The sequence below is a fragment of the Lasioglossum baleicum genome, chromosome 9 (assembly GCF_051020765.1).
Source record: "Lasioglossum baleicum chromosome 9, iyLasBale1, whole genome shotgun sequence".
In the NCBI taxonomy this organism is placed as follows: Eukaryota; Metazoa; Arthropoda; class Insecta; order Hymenoptera; family Halictidae; genus Lasioglossum; species Lasioglossum baleicum.
In genome coordinates this window covers 7817387-7832029 of record NC_134937.1, presented here as the reverse complement: position 1 = coordinate 7832029, position 14643 = coordinate 7817387, and the positions used below count along the sequence as shown (strand labels likewise).

Genomic DNA, 14643 nt, shown 5'->3' with positions numbered 1-14643 from the left:
TCCTTGAGAATCACTAGCACGCGTGCTATTTCTGCCCATGCCTGGGCTAGATAGCGGGCCCTGCCTTAGGGTCGTTGCAGACTATACCGACACGGCGGCTACCTGCACCGCGCCGCTAGGCCGTTTTGGGTTTCTCTGTGTATTTCAATGGGGATGCGGATACTAGGCCGTACCGACGACCCGCCGCATCCCCATTGTAATACACAGCGACGCGGTGCAGGCAGCCGCCGTGTCGGTATAGTCTGCAAGGACCTTTAAGGTCGTTACCCACTAGGACGCCCCCTCTGTATACCTGCGCCATCGCTCCGTCCCCGTTTTGGGTTTCCTCTGTGTATCTCAATGGGACTGCGCCTGCTATACCTGCAATGGCGCCATATACCTGCAGGCGCAGGTATAGTAGGCGCAGTCCCATTGAAATACACAGAAGAAACCCAAAACGGGGACGGAGCGATGGCGCAGGTAGGCAGTGGAGGCGTCTAGTGGGAAAAGACCCTAATTAGACGCTGGGATACCGTGAAGGCAGTTGAGGCAGAGAGGAAATGAGAGTGCTCACGCCCGGGGTTTGGCCGTGCCACTTTTGTCTCCACATCATGTTTAGCCTGGAACAGCTCCTACATCATCTTTAGCATGGAACAGAACCTACACCATCTTTAGCAGGAAACAGAACCCACTTTACTGTTATTAAATCTGTGTAATGGATCAGAACTAGCTTCAACCACCGACCAGATACTATTGAATGATATTAACTATTAAATAATAGTATCTGATCGGTGGTTGAAGCTAGTTCTCATCCATGCCACAGATTTAATAACAGTAAAATGGGTTCTGTTTCCTGCTAAAAATGGTGTAGGTTCTATTCCATGCTAAAGATGATGTAAGAGCTGTTCCAGGCTAAACATGATGTGGAGACAAAAGTGGCACGGCCAAACCCCAGGCGTGAGCACTCTCATTTCCTCTCTGGTTAAGGACGGTATACAATTGGATTCGGTGACGGATCAGGTAGTAGCGGGAAGGTCTTGACTATCTGTCCATCTTGTGGCGTGCGTAGGAGGTTAGCCGCCACCACTTTTTATGGAGAATTTAGTACCTTATTCGAATTCGAGAAAAAATATTGGCCATTCCATTTAAAAAACTGAAGGTAACACCCATATGTTGATAGAAAAGAAAAGTAACAAACAATAGATTGCAGCACTGTATGTTCCCCTGGAAACCACGCAGCATTTGTTTGAAAAATTTATTCGTACTCACCCTCTATATGAACATTTTTTTCGTTCATCTAACTCTTTTGTCCGTGTTAAAAGTATTAATGAAAACAACTTTATTTTGAAACCGAATCTTCCAACCACCATATCGGAAATTCATTAATTATTTTCTTGCTTATTGTAAGTAATCAATAGACTGCGGATCTTTATGGAAAATAAAAATTGTCCGCATCGATTGCAAGAAGTAGAAATTAAATTGAATGTTATTTCTTCGCGTAATGATTTTAATAGAGGAAATATCAAATGTATTGACAACTTAAATTTAAAAGATCTTCCAATAATTTTGAATTTCATCTACTCAATTATGCTGTAAATGCATAAAAATACGCAGTCTAGTAATGAATACCACTTAATGATTTATAGTACTCTTTGACACGCGTAGAGCAGTTTTTGCAATCGCTAAAATAGCCATTAAAAACGCTGGAACTTGTGACTCCAAAATTACCACGAATGAAAACTATTAAAATTGGTAATTGAAGAACTGTTATCAACTTACATTTCATTTTACTGCCACGAAAAGAAGCTTCCTCACTGCGAAACGTCAATTTGAATAAGATGTCAGCAATCTACTTTGCATACATTTGAGAACCGCAAAAGGATCCAACGAAGATATAGTCTATTTTAATACAAGCTCGTCTTAAGGTACATACCAGTAAAATCATTTTAAAATCGATAGATATGAAAGAGACTAAATTGTCCAAATTGCCAATACTTACATTTAATAATAAAATTATACAATGGATTCTAATTATTCATTAAAAAATGTTCACCCTACAATTACTGAAATCCTAGGAATTCTCTTGTACGAAATTATTAAATAAATTCTTTTTTATTCGTGTCCCTACGGCAATTGAATGCAAACGAAATCTGAAGCTGTGTCGATGGAATACTTGAATCACTAGGAGAAATTAAAAAAAATAACATGAAGTTCCTAGTATTACTTCATTTTGAAAACTAAAACCGATTTTCCCCCTTGGTATATAAATCAAAACTATTAAAATAATTTTTGTTTGAGATGCAGAAAATATTAGTTAAAAATCTTGTTTCGATAACGCGATTTTTCATACACCAGAGGATAATAAAATAATGATTTTAATGTGCTGCGGCGTAATAAAAATTAATTAATTAATTTCGGATTAAAACTCCGTAAGTAAAGTTTGATAATCGATCGTTTATCACAAATGAAGCAAAATAAATTCCAGAATGCCTCCAAATTAATAAAAAACTTCCAAGTGGTCATTAAATATCCGGTAACTGGTACCTTTACCCTACTTTGATAATTTTGGAAAGGAACCATTTTTATTTCCTATTTTTAAAATGATATTTAGCTCTGATCTCGAGAGATGCGTACTTGCTGTGTTTATAGCGCGAGTTAAATTATTTCTATAAATTAATAATTCTAATTTTTCGGAAGGTGGATTGTAAAGCGATAAGTATTTCGTAAATACGTGCATAGCAAGCACTGTTTGTATACATACAATTCTCACACAGAACTCGCGCGTTTCAATAGATATCCTATGGCTACATAAACATCCGCAGTCCGATCATTATTCAATCCGAATTCCGCAAAATTCAATATTCTATGAAAATCGTAACGGGACAACGGTGTGTGCAATTTGCCACCGCGACGAAGGGGCAATTAGAACAAACAAATGGTAGCTGAAACTGTCTCGTATTGATTCGTACCGAACAGTGCCAGTGACCGGGGCGGTCGGCGAGGGCCTGATTGCACGGAACGCGGTGTACCAACTTATTTCGGGTGCAGCACAAGTTGATTTTCCACAGTGGGACCAAACGACCTGGCGGCCATAAAAAATCTCTAACTTTGCTTCTGCTTCATACAGGCTCTGCGCGTTAAGTTATGTCACCATTTTTTAGGCATTTCCGGTAATGCAATTAAAAAATATTTTAAACAAAAGTTTATCAGTACTTGGTGAGCTACACGTTCGCATATTCTGAAATCTGAAAGAATGCTTTTTACGTAAAAAAGTGAAGGTCACCTTGACTTTTTTAAATGGCACCATATGTTTTGAACGTCATAGGATTGTTGCTGACGTCGAGACGAATTCAACAGTTTATTATGCTATGACCTTGAAACGACATCAAACTCAAAAATTTTGTGCAATCGTGATTTTAATGAAAAATAATTTCTTACAAAATGAATCAAGTTACATCAGATGTTCGAGCTGCGGTCCATCTTCTATGATACAGAACTCCGCTCTTTGTATTAGATTTTTCGTTATCGACATAATTAGGGCGTCTCGTTTTATGTTATTACATGCAGTTGTTATGCGATTCCGAAGTTCTTGAACATTATTGATTGTTGTGTCGTTATTACCTGAACGGTGGAAGAAGGTTGTAGATGTCGATGGAGCATACTTTGAATGAATTTACTTTCCATTTGTATTTCTGAATAAAAAGCTTTTCGTTAGTTAGTTGTTTAAAGCGTCTTCATATTCTGTACACAGTTTTCGCAGTCTGCTTGACAAATGAATGTTGGCTGACCAGCATCTTCGATTTCGCCGTTATTCGTTTCATTGCGCAATTTTTATGCTCTTCGATAATACACGTAATTAACACGTCAAAGTAGAGAACTGGAATTTTACCGGACGGTAATCGCTCACCATTCGTTTGTCAACCGGACGACGGTGGAAACTACACAATGTGAAAACGCTTTTAGCACTATCAATTCACGACCACGTTTTCAATAAAGCTCGCCTCAAAACGCCACTCCGGTTCTCGAAATCTCGGCAATTCCGATATTTACAGTCAGTCTCATAACGGATGGCGCACACTTGAAGCCGGAGTAACTTTTTTATAAATGGACCAGACGACTTCAGTTTTTCTGCCGAGCTAGATGGATTAGTTAACCATTGGGTTGGCAAGATAGTAATTTCGCTATTTTAACCTTTAGTTACTCGCACCTCGATTTCTGTGAAATTGCTCGCGTGGGATCTTGTAGGACCTCATTATAATAATGTTTCAATCGAAATAAAACAATTATTTTAGTTCTAATTAATTATTTATTCACATTAGTTAGGTCTCTGTTAACGTTTTCTCACAGGTAGTTTTAATGTGAAATGAAACCGAATTTTTTGATTCAAGCAAATGAACTTTAATCAATGAAATATTTTCCATTTTGTTCGACGATCTTTCCCCATCTTTTTCGCGGCAAAAATTAGCGAATGTTTTACCATTCAAAGAGTTTGTACACTTCGAAACAAATGGATGTGACATCATTTCCCAACCGAGCTACAATAATTTTTCACGTGTTACATGTTATCTTTATGCAAAATTGAATGTTATTTCTGCTCTTAATGATTTTAATGGAGGAGAAATCATATGTTGTCATCTTCAATTTTCAAAATTTTTCAACAATTTTGAATTTCATCTTCTCAATTTTGCTATAAACGCATAAACATCCGCAGTCTAGTTATCATAGGGGAACACGTGAAAAATTGTTGGAGCTTGGTTGGGAAGTGACGTCATATTCGCATATAGCCCGGACATTGCTCTATCGGATTACCATTTATTTCGAGGTTAACAAAACGCTTTGAATGGTGAAATATTCACTGATGACGATCACCTGAAATCGCACTTGGATCAGTTTTTTGTCGATAAGGACCGGAAATATTATGAAGCTACGAGAAAGTTCATTGCTTGAATAAAAAAATTCGGTTTCATTTCACCTGAACACTAACTGTACCGCGACTGGTCAAACGACCGCTTCCATATCGTTCATTTTTTAATTATTGGAATTATAAAGATGCTTCCAGTAGAAATTATTCACTATAAATTCCTTTATTCGAGTACGTATTATCGTAAAAATTGTGAAAAATCTAAATAAAACAGAAATGTCACTAATGTTTCTTATCATAGACGTCCTCTTCTAGTTTAGGAACTTCTGAACACATAAGTATCCGCATTTTAGTCAGAAAACCTGCAAGGTAACAATTTACATCTTCTAATAGATCACTCGGACTGTCGAGAAAGATGAAATATCTCCGTTGTCAAAAGAAAGTTGTTCAACTATCGCAGTCAATTCTCTTGGACGAAGCTCTGCAACGAAAAGTGATCGTGCATAGTACAAAGATATATAAAATTCATAAACATCGCGTCAACCACTGACAGTGATAAGTGAAGCTTGAAAACGAGACGCGCACGGTTTCGTGCGAGACAAGAGTGGAAAACGCTGTTTGCTGTTTAAGCAATTCTACAATTTTCTCTCGAAAAAAGAAGTCAATGGTTGCCCATAAATGTCACCATGAAATCTTAGGAAACAACCAAGTTTCATTGTCATTGGAAAACAGTTAATAAATTACAAGAAATAATTAGTTATATACGATATTTCAGTAGCTGGCAGAATTCCTTTTAGTTTTACAATGGCTTCAAAATATTCTTGGCACAGAATTATATAAACTATATTAACCCTCTTTGCACTCGGTGCTATTTTAACTTGAAAATTACACATTTCTTTCGACCTAGAATAATTCCATTCTATATTAATCTTTTCCTTTGTGTGAATATAAAATTGATATAATAGCTTATACAATACTTAAATGTTTAGTAATTGATTATAGATACCAACATATTTCATAATGTAAACAGTACATGAAAATAATTGTCCCGCTCTTTCAAAACTATTTTCCGTGTAACATATTGTTTATTTTCTCGTATCTATGTTATAATAAATAGAAGCTTATGTTATTTTCTTGTTTTTTATTCTTTAATAAGGCTCTTTTAATTTCCCATCAGTTGTAACTCCATAAAGTGATATTTTATACTCCTAAAACGTGAATGTTTTCTGTAAATTCCGGATTAATGCCTGTACGCTAGGAAACTTTTTGCCAGGGGGTGTATTAGTGGGAGTCACTGTATCTGTTACGTAGGAAAATTTCTCCAATGAGGAAACGAGTGGACGGCTCTTTACTTTACCGGACTCAAAATTTGTGTTTTGCGCCCTTACCTGTCAAAAACTCAGCAGATTTCTCAACGTTAAGCAAGCATAACTTCTGAACCATTGATCCTACAGGAGCGAAACTTCGATCTACAGAGTCCCAAGTACAAATCTACTGGATTACATACTAAATACATAATAATTTATAGTAGAAAGGCACATTTTGAGTTTGGTAAAGTAAAGTTTACTCGACGAGTGTAGAATAGTGTAGACAAGAGAAGGGCGCAGAGAAAATAGATTTGTACATGGTAAGCACGATTGTGGAAAAGTGCAAGTACGGCGTTTATGCATATACGGCACTCGACGAGGGTGTACTGCGTGTAGCGGAATTCCGCATAATCGAAGGGGTTGAAAAATTATAATGGCTGCCGACTAGGGCAGCAGTTTCGTGCGAGAACGGGACGCAGTGGAAAAACGTGAAACAACTCGCGTTCATGAGAAGTTGCTTTATTCAATATTTTTTCGTTCCCGGGAAAAGAGACGATTTCAATTGCGACGAACGAAGTTTTTAAAAGAACTTGCAAATGGAATGAATTATTTTTTTGTTCCTCTCTCTCTCTCTCTCTCTCTCTCTCTCTCTCTCTCTCCTCTGATTCGTCGCTCTTGCTTTTTATCTCCGACCGTCTAAATTGTATTCGTCCTACTATCGCAAGGTAATTTGGTTGTAATTTGCAAGCGAGGCTCGTTTCTCTTTCATTGACAGTTTACTTTTTGATTTTAGACGAGTTTCGTTGCACCCAAGATAAATGATATTGGAGATATTGATGATATTCGAGAATGAAGAAGAATAGAAACTTCATTTAATCAGTTAATTAGTTTGTTGATAAAAGTTTTATAATGACAAATCGATTGAAAAAGAATTTCGCATATATTTTGGGCGTTGATTGATCTTTTGGGTCGTGAAAATAACACGATACTACTAGTTTTTTTAGTTTTTTTAGTTTGCCAATTTTTGTGAAAAGAACGCCAGAGAAATAATTCTGGGAAGCTATCTGTTTAGCTTTTAACGATGAATTTAAATTTCAAACTCGCAACTTTTTAGTTATGTATTCGACAAGATCAACTTCATTGGAAAAGCTGACCACAAAAATAAGTCTAATAAGTAGACTGCGGATATTTACGCAGTTTTCAAGTTTTATCGACAAATTTTAAGAAAGTGTCATGAAATAAAATCCTATTTTTAATGGGAACGGCCTTTGTAGACCCAAAACACAAATATAAATTTTACTAAATTCTGTCTAATTTTATATTCTAGCATTTTTTGAAAATTTTCATGGGCCACAAAAATGCATAAAGATCCGTAGTCTATTAACAGAAATTGATAAGCAAGTTATAGAAATATGAATTTTCGAAGAGTTTAATCAATTCGGAACTGTGCAAGACAAATCGATCGTACGTTCTAATTTCTGTTATTACACGGAATCGTAAATCATCCAATATTTGTGAGACACCGAGAGTGCAAGAAGGATTTACTGAAAAGTACACGTCGACAAAAATAACGATTCTGATTTTAATGCGTGCGAAAACGTCGAAGCAAGAAACGCGAAAATTGATTGTGCTTCTTTATGTGGCGGGTGCAAAACTATTAACCTACATCTACGAGCTTGCACGATGGACGTATTGATAAAAATGGGCTCGGCAGAACAGTATATTACGTTCGGAAATTCTGTATTCCGATAAGAATTCCGGGAACGTAACGTATGTCACGAAATGAAAAATCACGAACCTCGGTGCTCGGTACATCGCGAATTTAATTCGATCTACGCGACACGAAACGTACAATAGTAATTTCTGTCGATATTATGCATGCATACGTGCTCGTACAGTACCGTGCAAAAGTCTTCGGCCACTTACAGTGAACCACTTTGAACCATTTGAGCGTACTTTTAAAACAGTATAACTTTTTTATGATCGGACCAAATGACCTGACTTTCTTTTAGCAGTTTTACGTTTTCTTTTAGCTGATTTACCAAATGACACGCGAAAAAGATTTTGAAAAAATTGCGATTGCTATGAAATTACATGAGAAAGTAAAAGAGGCACCATTTATAACTTTTTTTTATTAGAGCCCGTAATGAAAATACAAAATATGCGTTTTGTAGATGTATGTTACTTATACTGTAACGAGCCAGGAGCCGCGAGCAGCACGAGTGGCCGGCGAAGGGTTGTTACCCTAGGAATATGGTATCAATTTGTTAGTTGAGGTGCGCGGACGAACCCAATACGAAATTGGGGAGCCGCACTGTGGTCTAAACGTCAGTTCTAGCGCGAATAAATTAAAAATACAGTAATTCTTCAATCGAAGTCCTGGGTCGCCTGTGCGTTCGAAGTCCAGTGCCTACTCGCTCCACACAGCCAACGCTATAAAGATAGATTCCTGTCAACAAATAAGACTTGGTTAGAATCGACCATAGTATTCCCCTTTAACGAGATTGACATTCACGAACTTGAACCCGCAAGAGTTGGAAGGCCATTAAAAAATTTTAATGAATGTAGTATTAGATTAATAGTTATTATATTAATAAACAAGTAGTCAGTATCGTAAATTATGTTTTATTTACTTTACCCAAATATTTAAAAGTAATTTTTACACAAAATGTCAATTTTTTCCTCGCACAATAATTAATTCGCACTAAAACTGACTTCTAGACCACTGTGAGCCGCTAGGATTATAACCAACGAGGACGAAACTAACGCGAAATCAGGGAGCCTCTCGGAATCGAGTCAAGCGCAGACGAACCTGATGCGATATCAGAAAACACGCTAACTCGAACAAATAATACCAATATTAATACTTACTGCTAGATTGTAAGATTTTCAGACCTAAAATAGACGTAAAATAGACGTCTTGAAGACGTCGTGTGCTATCTGGCTATCTATTTAATTTCTTTTTGTATTAACTGAGCATATACACATGTATTGTATGTATGTATATCGCTGAAGCGATATATTTCACACGTTCAGTCGGCTGTGTACGCTTTCCCACCGGCACTATAAATACTTCCTTTCAAGTAATAACTGAACAAACGTCTCCTCAGCTGTAATAAATGGACAAGTGTTACTTAAATCTTCTTTACGTAACCGGTGGGTGACGCGAGCGACGCACGATTCATGGTGTCATAAAAAAGGACAATCATTCACAACCACGGAACATTATATGAACCGAACAAAGGGGGCAAAGTACCATACGCCGACATAAAAGACTGCAATTACTGTCGCCGTGTAATTAATCACGACATTCTCCATTTCGTTTCGGTGCTTTTAAACAACAATCTGAACAAACAGAACTTTATCGAATGCATAGATCCTACGCTTTCTTCCGTTTTATCGCAGATAGCACCCGACGTCTCATAGACGTCTGTTTTACGTCGTTTTAAAACGACTTTACGAAAAAAAAACGACGTTAAGACGTGTATTTAGAGACGCCGTTTTTATGTCTGAAATTAGACGTCTTCTTCGAGACGTCGTTTTAACGTCTGAAATAAGACTAAATGACTCGAATTATTTTGAGCTTGACTAAATGACGAACTCATTGTACACTCACTAAAATACTATTGTAATTTTGATGTTACTTGGAATGACAAAAAGTAGCGGATGGAAGAAATATGTCTTAACGCACGCTAATCGCTTTCCATTTATTTATTATTTATTATAAAAAATAAAATTAAAATGAACATTAAGATGAACATTAAAATAAACATTTTGGGAGAAATAGAAGACAGGTAGCCAGCATAGGTCTCGTAACGTGACGGTCTCAAATAACTCTTAAGTTATTTGTTGTACAAAAAATGTTCAAACAAATGTTGCATGGTTACTAGAGGGACATACAGTACTGCAATCTGATTTTACTATTCACGTTTATGCGGGCACCCAGGTACCCCGATTACGAACGGTAGAGTGAAAAGAAAGCTGCAATCGATTAGTTGTAAGAGGCCTAATTTAAATTATCGAGATTTATACATACAGGGTGTCTCAAACTTCCTTCAACATCCGGAAATGGAAGGTACCTGAGATGATTTGAAGCAACATTTTCCTTTGCAAAAATGGCGCCTGCGGCTTTGTTAAGGAGTCATTAAGGAAAAACACGAACCAATCAGAGCGCGACCTAGACGCGTGTTGGTTGGTCCGTGTTTTTCCTTAATAACTCCTTAACAAAGCCGCAGGCGTCATTTTTGCAAAGGAAAATGTTGCTTCAAATGATCTCAGGTACCTCCCATTTTCGAATGTTGAAGGAATTTTGAGACACCCTGTATACAACAAATTACAAATAGATATAATGCTTAGCAACGCAACATGGATTACGCGACTCATGTTTTTATTCCGTATGATTTCAGCCGGTGGGGTTCGTGACTTTTCACACGAGGGCCGGCGCAGAAGCGGCGAAACAGGATCTTCAGGTAATAGCCCGTTTCATGAACACATCGAAACAGAAATTCCCGGGCTCCGCGATTAAACGCGAGAGCTCCCGAGGGCAGCCTACAACTAGACATATTTTATATATTATATATATATATATATACACATACACACACTTACAAACATAGCCCGCAATTCTCAATCTTTTTTTTTTCAAAAATCTATATATATATAATATATAAAGTAACGCCCCGCCTTAGATTCCAGCTAGCACGGGTTAATGCTACGTAGCTCTTTTACCTATCAAGTACTACACACATACACTACTTTTCTTTCTGTCGATCTCTCTCTTTCTCTCTCTCTCCCCCTCTCTCTCTCTCTCTGCCACTTTCTCTCATTCTTTCTTTATATATATATATATGTGTACATATATATATATATATACACATCTCCTTCTATCTTTATCTCTACCATTAGCTTCTTCCTTCTCTACTTGGGACATACAGTAGAAATACCTATTTTTTGTATACGTACCAAGACCGTACTGTAATAACGCTGGTTGCACCGTGTGACATATTATCGATATAAATATATATATTTATATGGTGTTGTTTTACCTCCTGACAAGCGTGGTCACCCCCCCCCCACTATTCCATTCGCTCTTCTCGACCACCGAATCACCCTACTGTTCTAACAAAAACGTACCCTCTGATGAATCTCCGATTGATTTTTTTTATCGTATGTTTAGAATACTTTGAAAAATTATATATACATATAATAATATATATATATATATATACATATAATAATATATATATATATATATTATTATATATAATATATATATATATATATTTCAAACAACCAATTCTGTGGCTATCTTCATGCCGAGTCTCTTAATACTTTACTAACTTCACTCTTACAATGAATATAGGCCCCTGGTGTACGATATGAAGTTAGAAGCAAAAAGAAAAGTCTAAGAAAATCCTTCCCTGCAATGCCATATATGAATAGTTTTAGTAGTAATCATAATTCTTCAAAATTTTCTAAACATACGATAAAAAAAATCAATCGAAGATTAAAATAACACAGTGCGTCTATACTTCTGATAAGCACTGTACCTATGTCTTTGTACAGGAGTTTCACTGTTTAGAGTTGATCTTGTACAAATGTGATACCGGCGCGGCGTATAACGGCAATGCCTCGTTACTTGATCGCTGATCGGGACCTCGCGAAAACTTCCAACGAGGTCGATCAAGCGTAGTTAGAATCACGAAAAGAACAGTGAAAATTCAAAAACATTATTTGTAACTTGTAATTTCTGTATTTTTCCATTAAATTTCGATGTTCCTTTAACGGACACCGTTTTCTCCGTGTTCACATCTCTATCTTCTTAAGTTTCAACTCTAGAAACTGAAAAAGTTCAAACAATACTGAGGAATTTAAATTCGCATTTTAATCGGAACATCGAGCTATATTTCATAAAAATAAAAAATCACGCGTATATAGAACGATATTTGTGGACTCGCTCATAAAATAATAATAATCTTTCGTAATGACTTCTCAAAATGTCCATGGATGTTAATATAATTTCATTTTTGATTCTCTGAAGTTGTCTATAAAGGTCCAATCCTAATGATTCGCTGGGTCAGTCGTGACCCGTATTATAATAGATACATCTGACTTTTCTTAAAAACCTACAAACTTCTATAATTTACTATAATAAAAATTGTAGACCACTTAAAAAAAACTCCTTTAAAAAAAGGTTAATCTTCTTTATTTCAGAATTATTATCAGTTATTAAACACTTTTTTTGCACAAGTTATTTGCACATTTATAGTAGATGAAATATTCTAAAATCCAGGACAAGGTATACAGAAATATAGATGAATACTATTTATATCTTTTCTTTACTACAAAGAATCTTTCACTCAATGAACGAAATGTTTTATTTTTATTAAATCTGTTATGAAGGTAGAAATTCACATAAAGATCCACTGTTTAATTATATGTATTATGTGCATGAGTAGCAGAAAGTTTCTATGGCAGTCGACGCGCGAACACACGAGTATCATATCAAACTCCGATAGGTCGATAAATAGCAAGGCATTGCCGTGCGCATATACGGTAAAATCTTAACGTAGTATATATACAGGGTGTCTTAAACAAGTTTACTTGCTTGAAGAGGGAGGTCATTTGAAGTAACTTTCTTCTTTGCGAAAATGTTTTTCGAGGCTATGTTGAGTGGCTAGACTCGTTCCCAGGATTGCAAGGGTGCGGGACGCGCCTCATCATTTCTCGATAATGCAAAGATGGACTTTTCCAGTAGCCAAGAACCGCTAGATAAAAGATCCATCTAGACCCCAGGAGCCCTCAAAAGTCCTATTTTTAGGTTTACGAGGCGTAATTTGCATTATTCGGAAGCATAAAGCTGCGCATGTAGCTATTGTCATAAAACTGCGACAGCTACATGCTGCCGAATAATGCAAATTACGCCTGGTAGATGTAAAAATGGAACTATTAGGAAAAACCCCATCTTTGCATTATCGAGAAATAGGAAAACGCATCCCGCACCGTTGCAATCCTTTTTTTCTGTGTGAAAATTACGCATACCCCGACCCCTCTGGGGGAGTATCCCCCGCTCGGAGCGGGAGACCCGAAGGTTCTCGCCCCGGCCGGGGTAAGAAGATGCCGCCACCGATAAGGTGGCACCCACCCCTCCCACATCCCCGCCCCCACAGCCATGCCTCCTCGGATGCCGGGCACCCTTGCAATCCTGGAAACGAGACGACCCCCGTAAGGAGTTATTAACGATAAACACGGGCCAATCAGAGCGCGGCTACAGCGGACGGATTCCAGCTCAGCCGATTGTTCCGTGTTTTTCGTTAATAATAATTTCTGAAAACCGCGGATAAGATTTTCGCGAAGGGAAAAGTTACTTGATATGACCTCGAGAAACAGCCCTTTTAAGGAAGCACGACATGTTTGGATCACCCTGTATATATACATTATATTGTATACATATATGTATGTATATGTATATACTTGCATACATAGAGATTTTGTTTTACCACACCACCGCAACTGAACTCACGCAACCTGCAATGTCTGATAACCCTGTGTAACCAGTTTCTTTACGAGAAATCCGAAACATCCTCTTGTCGGATGGACACGATCGCTGAGAACACCCTGGAACTGACTAACGAACGACCACCCCCACTTGTGTCAGTGCCCACGTATATAGACACACGGACACGTATACACAAACACACACACACATACACACACACACACACGAACCCTGTGCTAATTTCCCTGTAATTTTCGCATCCTCATCCCCTAGCGTCGGTTTTACGTCGTCAGTTGAAGATCGTTTCACCGAATCTTTCGTTGCCAGCTGTTGTTTCGAAATTGGTTCACGATATATCAACCCCTTGTCTTGTGGTTCCTTTTTCAAATGTGTTCGTCAGTGCTAAATCGTCTCGATTAATTAACATCACAGAAATAAATATTTCTATAATGTTCGTGGGAATGAGTTGAAGGTTACATATCGAAGGGAGGAAAATAGAGTGTTTTTTTTTCTTTAATCAATTTAAAATCTTCGCGATATTATGAGGCAGGGGTTCACAGATAGAGCAATGTATTTCTAATAAGTTACAAGTGGAGTGCGAGAATATTTTACTGGATGAAAGAAAATTTAACCCTTTGCACTCGAAGCTATTTTTACTCGAAAATTACAATAAACATTTCTTCCTAACTAGAATAATTCCATTCTATATACTTTTTCCATTTGATTTCATTATATGAGATTGATATAATTCCTCATGCAATACTTAAATGTTTAGTAATTGATTAGATGTCAACGTATTTAATAATGTAAACAATATTTTGACTAAAGGAACAGCAATTTTTTAATGATGACTCTGAGTCGCCACTCGAGTGCCAAGGGTTAAGACTACTTTCAGAGCGAATGGTTTTTAAATGGTTTATTTAATATGGGATTTACGGGCACCTCAACTAGTGTAGGAGAAGTTTAACCATCAAGTGCCGAGGTGGATTCTGACGTAT

General features: G+C 37.2%; 1 protein-coding gene across 5 annotated transcripts in view; it reads left to right on the top strand.

Moving 5' to 3' along the window:
• Positions 1-14643, top strand: part of LOC143212158 (protein couch potato) — a 251750-nt gene that overhangs the window by 161502 nt on the left and 75605 nt on the right. For all 5 annotated transcript variants that reach the window (XM_076430606.1, XM_076430603.1, XM_076430602.1 and 2 more), the window contains one exon: positions 10554-10616. In XM_076430606.1, the coding sequence (XP_076286721.1) occupies positions 10554-10616 (63 nt within the window). The remainder of the gene's footprint in view (positions 1-10553; positions 10617-14643) is intronic.